We start from the raw sequence: 9,498 nt of genomic DNA, 5'->3' as shown, positions 1-9,498 counted from the left end.
AAGCAGTGGTATCAACGCAGAGTACTGTGTGCGACCGAGCTACAAATTAGCGTCGGAAACGACGACGATGACGACGATGGCGGTGAGGGCCGTCAGGCGGCGTCGACCAACCCCTTGGTCGCGCGAGAATCGATAGCGTGCGTGCACGAAAGACCGATAAGCGCCCCGCGTAACGGCATTACCGTCTCGTTTATTCGCCTTATTCGCGAATATTTATCCTCTTGACGAATGGTCGTGCTACGGCGAATCGCTCCCGGAAGAAAAATCAGACCCGGAAACCTGAAGATCGAGGCCGAGCTAAGGCTCGAGCGAGCCGCGCGAATCAAGCGAGGGCGATTAAAAGCGAGACGGACGATCGGAGAAATCAATGGACGTCAGACTGAACGTCAGAATGTTGGAATACCGGAGTAGGTCGGACGCGCGAATCGACTAGTCTCGCGAGAAGGCCTGTATAGTAACACGGACGAACGATTCGACAATTCCATATCGCGGAGATTACGAGATGATCCGTTAATCGCACGACACACTCGTCGATCGGGGTGCGCGAATACCCTCCCTCTCGCCATTCTTTTCTCTCCCAGATATTCCAAAGGAAAGTGATCCGTCGTGATCGACACGTTTCCGCTCGAGCGCGCGGAAACGTGTTCGACCCTCTCCCCTTTGTGACAAATCCCTCGTGTTTGCTTCTCGGATGAATACCCACCCTCGGTCGCGCTCTCTTCATGTCTCGGAGATCTTCCGCGACATCTCGACGGCACTGCACCGGTTCTCTGCTTTCTCCATGTCGTCGCGATGTGACGACGGCGCTCCGCGACGATTGGCGCACCGGGTGATATCGCACAATAAATTCTAGGCACTACAATGTCGTGTTCGTTTCGTCCCTGAATTCGCGCGAGCGAGTTTCTCCTTCTCTCTCTCTCTCTCTCTCTTTCTCCTTTCGTCTCCGGCAGAAGGTCAGGTCAGGCAGGGAGAACGCACCGCGGTCGCAGAGGGCGTTTTCCCCGTCGCCGTGCTCGCGAATGGACGATCATCGGCGGCGGTCAGGCTTTCATCGCGGCGACATCCGGCAACACCAGCACGGACGACTCATCGTCATCGTCGTCGCCGGTTCGCGTCGTTGTCCCCGTGACCGACCGACAGCGGATGAGACGAGGGGGTGGGGTGGGGGGGGTACCGACGAGCGACTCGATCGCAGCGCGTACGAAACTGATCTGACGAGAGAAACGACGACGGCGGCGACGGCGGCGACGGCGGCGACGGCGGCGGCGGCGGCGGCGGTGTCGTCGTCGTCCTCGTCGTCGTCCTCGTCGTCGCCGTTGCCGGAGTGGGGATCGGACGTCGCGAGGGCGACGGAGGGTGCGGAGAATGCCGAGGGTGAGCGCGCGCACCCCGAGCGCTTTTCCCGAAGCGTCGCGACGATATCAAGTGGCTCTCGAGTCGCGGCCGAGTTCGAAGCGATGACTTTTACATTCGCCTTTAGGATTATATTGTATTAGACAGTGAATTCGCCATTTTCGTATAAATCTTCGAAATTATATTATATCATATTATCACGATTTATTTTTGCGCTACGCTAGTCGTCGTTATTGCTTTGGATGTTGTTTCATTCCAAGCATTTCGAAATTGAATAGAGAAAAGAGAAAAGTTAAAAAAGAAGAGAATATAAAGAATAATGAGACGACGATAGTTTGATTGATAAATTTAAAGAATATAAAAGTTACGCGTAAAAATTAAATACAACAAACTTTATACTAATTGATTAAAGGTATAGAATTAAAAAAATACCATGGAAGCATCGTAAAAAGCGTATTCGATGCATCTAATGTATATAAATGAAACATATTCTCGAAAATGGACAAAAAAGATATTCTACGATTTTGATTTATTTTTGTATAAATTTTATTCGCGCGATTTTACATTAATGTTACAGTTGCAATCGATATATCTCATTTGTAGCATATTTTATTTCTATTTTAAAATACATAGTTTTTTTTTACGTAGCGATAAACATCAATAACATCAATTCCGATCGATTAATCGCGTTATTCCAATTAATATAGCCAAGCTTGAAAAAGAAAGCTGGATATTCAATCGTTGTTTCATTATGACCGTTCAATGCGCATTATAAATGTAATGTCTATCCTACGTAAAATTGAAAAGAGAAAGAATCGATGTGCTCTTGGAGTACGAACTTTGCGGAGTTTATCTCTGCGAAATTTATCATCATTCCCGATATCCCTTGTATCATTTAAGATATCGATCTTATAACGTATGAAATCAACCGTCTCTCTTTCTTCCCAAGGCCCTCATTCACGATTAAAATCATGCGATTTTAAAGTTCTCGTCTTTTAATTTTAAATTCGACAGGGCTAACTAAAGCCGAGGTATTTTCCTTTCCGAGGTCACGCAATCATCCTCTTTTACTGCCACTCTTTCTTCGATTCGATTCGACGTATCCTACGAGACTGCGATCTTTTACTGCGAGACGATCAAAACCCGTGGGAAAAAATCCGAGTTACCCCTGTCGTTTCGCTATTTTTATAGCTCGTGAAACACCTGTCTTCATCTCATTCTTCTTTATACTCTCCTCCTTTAATCCTTCTTCTCTCTTTTCTCATCTTTCTATTTTAGAACTCGGCCGTATAAATGAGTGGAGGGGGAATGGTCTCTCGATAGTAAGAAGTATATAGATAAATTTTCAAAATTCTCTTCAATTTGTGTTAAAAATTATTATATATCGATCGCACACATATTCCGTCGACTTGCAAAAATGCCGTTCATTTCTCATTCTTTTGTAGACAATCTGTGTTGTATAGAGGAACTGGAAATATTTGTCTGGAAGTACAATATTACAAATCTCTTTATTTTTCATCAACAAAGTTTTTTATCATTTATATATTATCTCTCAATCGCACAGATAATATTGAGATAAAATATATCAGACAAAATATATTTTGTTCTATTAGATTATAATTTTTATTTATATAAATATATATAATTATTATTATTATTATTTGTTTTTTTTTTTTTTTTTTTTTTTTCGAGATTAGACGAAACTATTAGACGGCCAAAAGAAAAGATAGCGGTTGCTTTAAAAGATCAGAATGGCAGGCAATTATTCTCGAGTCGATTTCGATGAAAGGATAAAAAAAGAGAAAAGAGCTGCTGGTGCAAGGACACCATACGAAGCGTCGCGCAAACGCGGCATACGTTATTACAAAGTACATATGGGTTACAAGGTACATGTGTCCCGAGGCCCGAGTGGGGTCGTCGCTACTCTCAAGCGAATTTCTCCACCGGTCGATGGCTTACGCTTGCGCGCTGACGCCTCTTCAGGAACACCCTTTGGCTCCTCGAAGCTCTCCGCGTACCGAATTATACGCCCGCGAGAACAACCCTGACACTCTTTTGTTAGCCGCGCTTCAGAGCCAGAAGAGGATTAACGTTTTCAATAACCCGGAGATAATACCGATCACCCCGCGGATACACTATATTTCTCGAGACGTCGCGTCGTCTTCCTTTGTTTGCCTCGAACTTGGCGTCGGGGGAACCTTACGCGAACCTGTTTGCGAAAATTCTCTCGTCATTAAAGGGATTAATTTGGCTTATAGATGCGCGAATGTTGGAAATAATGTCGACGATCGAGGGGAAAAGATAGCGATTTTTTATTTTAATTCTCATTTTTTGTTTCATTATTTTTTAATAACATCTTTTATAGATATTACATCCAAAGTGTTAAGCGAATAATATTACAACACAAAATTATTACAACGAATTATTATCAAATAAAAGATACTACTTTCTTCATCGACACATTAATACTTGTTTTCTGACATTATCGTAAAAGTATCAGAAGCAACTAATACGAGTAGTCGCAATTGACATTTTGTTCTCAAACTCCTGTCGAGGGTGCATTTGTTGATCGATTGTATCTTTTCCATCTGGACTAAAATTTCTATTCGATGCGGCTAAAGCATCCATGTTCATCGATTTCGTAATCGCCTTTGTACGTATTGTCGGCAGGTTTATCGCTATGCATGTATTCGGCTATAATATATAATGATTAAAATTATGTGAAAATATGAGAGGGAGAGGCAATAATCAATTATAAATTATAATTCGTAAAATAGTGTAGAATGAAATGTTAACGTGAAAAATATGTACGATAGATTTAATTATAACGTACTGTTTCTAATCCACTGGCGCTTGATCCAAATGTTAAACTCACTAGTGACTCGGAAGCTGAACTCCTCAAAAGTTGGTGATCCTCGATGTCGGCGTAACTTTGACACGACGGCCTCGTTCGTCTCGGAGTAACAGGTAGAACTCTCCTTCTTTGTTTCGGTAGCTTGCCACGTGCCTGAAAATTTGCATTTAATTTCTTTCACGATATTTCCATGTAAAATTTTGAATTCAAATTCCATTAAATGGCAAAATCCATTACGTTTGAGATTTATGATGTAAAAATATTGGTAAATGAAGCTTGTTACAGCGCGAGCACCTGCGTATGCGAGTAGAACATGGAAAAATTACTGACGATCACCGGAACCGGAAGAGCGATAGTGAGGACACCCGCGAGGGTGCACAATCCACCAATGAGCATCCCGGGAAAAGTTTTCGGTGTCATATCGCCGTAGCCTACGGTGGTCATGGTGACCAAGGCCCACCATAAGCCTCGCGGTATGCTGTCAAAATCGTTGTTGGGATTTTCCTGAAAAGCGTTAGAATTTAAGATGAAAAATTGCAGTATTGAAATACTGCAAATTTTTTATTTTTTATTTTATTTTTAAACTAGATGTTCTCTCTCTCTCTCTGATTTTTCCAGATCTGACCATCAATTAGTTTGATGGAATCACAGATTTCTTTAACTCCATTTTACATTTCTACAGCCAACGCTTGTTCGCACGCGATCCGCATAAAAAAAAAGGTCGATATCAAATCAAGTTCCGCAATATTTTTTTAAACCGAGAATTGCGCCTTCAGGAGATTCTATCGTAAATATATTCTACCGAGTCTTACCAGAGAACCGTGCTCAAAAAACTCTGCTTTTATAAAACATTTACTTTTCCATCCCTCGTGAAACTAGGAACTACGAATGTACCTGCAGGCGTTCGGCATAGAATATGAGACTGGCGAAGAGCACGATTCCCAACATAAGAAAGAAGACTAGTAAAGCCAGCTCTTTGGCGGACGCTTTAAAGGTATGGATGAGTATTCTAAGTCCGGGCGAGTGTCTCGTCAACTTGAATAGCCGTAGAACGCGTGCTATCGACAGGAGTTCCAGGTAAAGGTTCGGTTCTGCCAGGAACTCGGTGTAGAAGCTCATCGTCGCCGCTAGATCGATCGCATTGATCGGCGACACGGCGAAACGCCTCAGGCTAGGGCTTACCTGCAATTAAGTTAGAATAGCATCATCCTAATGCGTCCGCTATGTTACATATCATCGTGGACGATGATAATTTCGGTTTATCGATTAGGAATAATCGGCATTACGTCGACGAGGCGGAACATTGTACAATATATACGATTCGGTTATTTCGCGCGAGATGAAACTATAACGTTTTTAGCAAAATGTATCTACACTAAAAATAAAATCTAATAAATACATTTTGTCAATTTTGATTTTTTTTTACTTAAATAAATATATACTTTGTTTCCAAAAATATATTTTTGTTATATTAAATATATTATTACTTGCATGTAATAGAAATTATAATTTTTAAAATACATTATTTAAAATTTTAATATAACAAATTATTTATTCGAAGATAAATAATTATTTATTAAAATAGAGAAAACCTGTTTTTTTGAAACAAGTGGCCAAAAATTAAAAAAAAAAGTTTTTTTTTTCTTTTTAACTAATTTAATAAAGATAAAAAACAAATCCTATTTTTTATAAAAGCATACTTTGCTTTTATTTTATATTTTACTAATTCAAATATATTTGCTGCTTGATTGAAATAACTAATTCCTTTGCAAGTATTCAAATAAATATCTTTTTCTAAATAAATATATTTTTTTCAATGTGTTTTCAATCAGTGGCGATTTTGATGAAAATATAATAAGATCGTACAAGGCAGTGGAGCGTTATTTCTACGGTGAACCAAGCGTTGCAAGCGTGTTCTAGATAAAAAAATGCTCGATGGAGACCAGCGATATCGGCGATATCGTTCCAACGATCCTCCAGTAATTCTTCACGATGCTTGTTCTTCGGCACGTGGCTCTTCAAGCAGAAACATAGAACTGACAGGCAGATGAAAAATACGGAGACGCAGGCTACGCACTTGGCTGTCGACGACGAGTATGGTTCGTCGAAAAGAATCCAAACGCGAGATCGTAATCTCTGCCACTTGGTTAAGGTGCCCTCGCGATACTTCTCCTCGAAGCCGAAAGCTCGAGCGATTTTCTCGTCGTCGAGCTTCTCGTCCTCGATGTCGAGCTTATCGAGAATTGCCAGAGTGGTTTGCGTGTCTCGGTGAATGCTATACGTGCTCCAGCAGCATGGTTCTACCTACAGAAAGTCAACTTAAATTAAGGAACTACTAAACTATTTCGCGAGATCGATTATAATCGATTTATGTGCGAATCAATTATGCCAAATCGTGAGTCGCATGAAGCATAAACTTAAAAACGCGATTAAAAATTGTGATGTACAAAAAGTTATTTTGTTCAAAGAACTTGTTTAATTTAGACACGGTAACAGATTTCTTTAAGTTGTGGATTTAATAGTAAATGTATCTGGTATCTAAGAATCAATTTTCTTACCATCTTGATTAATTTTACGAATCCTTTAAGTTTATGCATTTAAGCAAAAGAGACATACAGATTTTATTTAAAAAATGTTAACGACACATTCTTTATTATGTTTACCTTGGCTTTTCTTTATTCAACTCCTTTGAGAAACTGCTGATGCTAATTGCTCTTGATATATTTTAACGAAAAACGGAGAAAAAATAAAATTTACATTGAAATATAAATTCAGTCGTTGCTTGCATTATATTAGATTGCAAATGATTGAAGAGGTTTTAAGGATGTTTTGGCTGTACAATAATAGCGAAAAACCGTCAAAATTAAAAAAAAAGAAACATATTTTTTACATTTATACAGTTTGGAAAATCAAACAAATAAATCTGGATTATAAAAAGAATTAAATATTATTTTTAACGTTTTTATAAAAGAAAATTGTTGTAATTAATATTTTCGCTAATTTACGACAAAAACTTTTGTGTGAGTATTCCTTGAAATCAATTGCAAGAAACAAAAATAGGAGGATAATTTATAGGAAGATCTCGGGAATTATGCTCAGGTTTTGCACTGATACACTCACAATCAGAAAAAAATGCAAGAAACAGTAGAACAGTCCGCGAAATTTTCATGCCTTTATCAATGAAATATTTAAAATCAAATTTTGCATATATTTTGTAGTATAATTGCTTTGTATTCTATTTTATCCTTTCGAATAAATGTATATAATTTATGATCGCTAATTAACGAATATAACATCATGCGTAGAACTGGATAAGAATGATATCAACCTGATTCGTGTCGAGACCCCAAAATTCCAATTCCTCCTCGAAGAGCGGACCACACACATCCGTGGGATAATGTAGCTTTCCCGTGCGATAATAATTGAGCACCTGTGCGAAAACATCCGGATGTCTGTCGTAAAAGTATTCATTCAGTATCGGATCGTAATTCGCTAAGGCTTCCGTCAATCGCGATAATCTTGTCGCCGGGATTTTTTTCAGTGTCGCTTTATACGTCTCGTGTCGAATGCCTCCCACATTCAATGTCACCCGATCGTTCCATTTACCATCCTTCATTCTTCTCGCCCCCTTTTTTCTTCGTAGAACACAAGCGAGTAAGGAAGGGAAGGGAATATATTCGTTACATAAGAAAAATTTCAAGCAGCTGTCATAAGAGAATATCGTCGGAGCGTATCGTGAAACATTAATCTTCTCTCTACGCTTCGTTAATGAATAGATAGATAATTAATAGTAAACACTACTTGACGAATTTTCCTTTTACTTTATCCGTAAATAATTTTGCAAAAGCAATTTTTATGAAAAGAGAGAGAGAAAATCTCTCACACAGTCGCGCACTCGGCAACAGCCGAGTTCGCTCGATGACTATTCGACAGAGCGCGAAATCGTAAGGTTTCGGTAAAAAGGAACGGACCTGTGCCGCACGTACGTGGCTTTCCCGTTCTATAAATTCGCTCGTGTTTATTTGCGTGGCACGCCGCACATATTCGAATGGGGTTCCATTTGTTCGGTTAGAATGCAAAGTCACGCGATGGACGGGCGGTTTATTGCTTCCTTGAAATTCCGTTAAAAAAACCAAAAAAACCAAAAAAGAAAAACCCCCGATGATCTTCCCTATTTCTTTGCGCGATTAAAACGTGTAATAATTCGTATATAATTAATAATAATTTTGATAATAAAATTGTATATAAAAAATTGTCATCAATCAAATCAATAAAAATTTTTATAATTTTGTGTATTAATCTTCAAGCGTGCGATTCTGTCCACTGGACAGAACTTTTGGAGCTATCGATGAGATATATATTTTTTCGCGATGAACGTCAATTATATAGATATTCCCGAATATTAAGTCTGTTTAAAATATGGATGCGTGTAGAGCTATGTTTATTTTACTAATATACGTAATTCACATAGAAAAACGAGACACCGAATATTTTAATGTTTTACGAATTTTTCCAAATAATACTGGATTTATAGCTCATATGACTCGCGAGAGAATACAATATCGTAACATTATTTACGTTTCTGAAAGATTTCTGACGGGTATTACAAGCAATGATGTCATCGACCAGATGACCGGTCGATTAGATGGTTCAGAGAATGATATACGTACACGCTCTGCTTATTGAAAAAGATTCGTAATCTATCTTTTTGAAACTGATAATCGCGTAATACGATCATCTGCGATCAATCTCTTCTTTCTCTCGACATTCGTGATCATCAAAAGTTTTATTAATATATTTATATATCTCGTAATAACAATAGCTCAAAAAAGTATATACAATATATTCTTTTCACTTTTGCACGCAACTGCACAATTATAAACTACGTCAATAATTTATGATTATATTTTTTTGCTAATATTTTTATGCAATCGACAAATCATTTTTCTAATTTTATACTTATCTAGGCAAAATACAGTTTGTGAGTAATAAATATTTGTGCACAATTTAAATTGGAATATTCGCTTCTTGCAAATCAACTTTTATTTTAATAAGTAAGTAAGATATAATCATTAAATTCAAAAATTTACTAATATCCCGTCATAATAGAAATTTGTCGATATTTATGGGGATCTGCATCGACTTTATATTCAGAGGGAGATTGCACATTTGTCATTCATGCGACCTCTCTGCATCGGCTGAAGAACTACGTGTATAGGATACTTTGAAAACATTTACGTAATCAAATGGATATAAATGTAAATAAAATATAAAATATAAAAATGGATTTT

At 38.4% G+C, this 9,498-nt stretch overlaps 2 protein-coding genes across 3 annotated transcripts in view; one reads left to right on the top strand and one right to left on the bottom strand.

Annotated features, from left to right (window-relative positions):
• LOC138932648 (uncharacterized) overlaps positions 1-5,547 on the top strand; it is a 25,257-nt gene extending 19,710 nt beyond the window's left edge. The window contains exons 1-4 of one of the 2 annotated variants that reach the window (XR_011446807.1): positions 4,186-4,320; positions 4,483-4,680; positions 4,826-4,994; positions 5,087-5,547. Coding sequence is in view for 1 of the 2 variants with exons in the window: in XM_070294686.1 (XP_070150787.1) it covers positions 4,493-4,536 (44 nt within the window). In the remaining variant the exon portion in view is untranslated. Of the gene's footprint in view, positions 1-4,185; positions 4,321-4,482; positions 4,797-4,825; positions 4,995-5,086 lie in introns of those variants that run through there. The other variant, XM_070294686.1, reaches the window with a different exon arrangement.
• Positions 3,500-7,888, bottom strand: LOC138932647 (potassium voltage-gated channel protein Shaw). Its single transcript, XM_070294683.1, has 7 exons — positions 7,536-7,888; positions 6,074-6,511; positions 5,102-5,389; positions 4,502-4,711; positions 4,187-4,360; positions 3,884-4,047; positions 3,500-3,562 (listed from the first exon to the last, which is right to left on the bottom strand). Exons 1-7 carry the CDS (start codon positions 7,821-7,823, stop codon positions 3,553-3,555), a joined length of 1,572 nt encoding a protein of 523 aa, XP_070150784.1. The 5' UTR covers positions 7,824-7,888; the 3' UTR covers positions 3,500-3,552.
• Between the last annotated feature and the right edge of the window lie 1,610 nt (positions 7,889-9,498).

The sequence above is a fragment of the Polyergus mexicanus genome, unplaced genomic scaffold (assembly GCF_030449975.1).
Source record: "Polyergus mexicanus isolate NDT 795.1 unplaced genomic scaffold, iyPolMexi1.0 SCAF_4, whole genome shotgun sequence".
Classification (NCBI taxonomy): Eukaryota; Metazoa; Arthropoda; class Insecta; order Hymenoptera; family Formicidae; genus Polyergus; species Polyergus mexicanus.
Note: the sequence above shows the minus strand (reverse complement) of the source record. Positions and strands in the feature narration are given on the sequence as shown.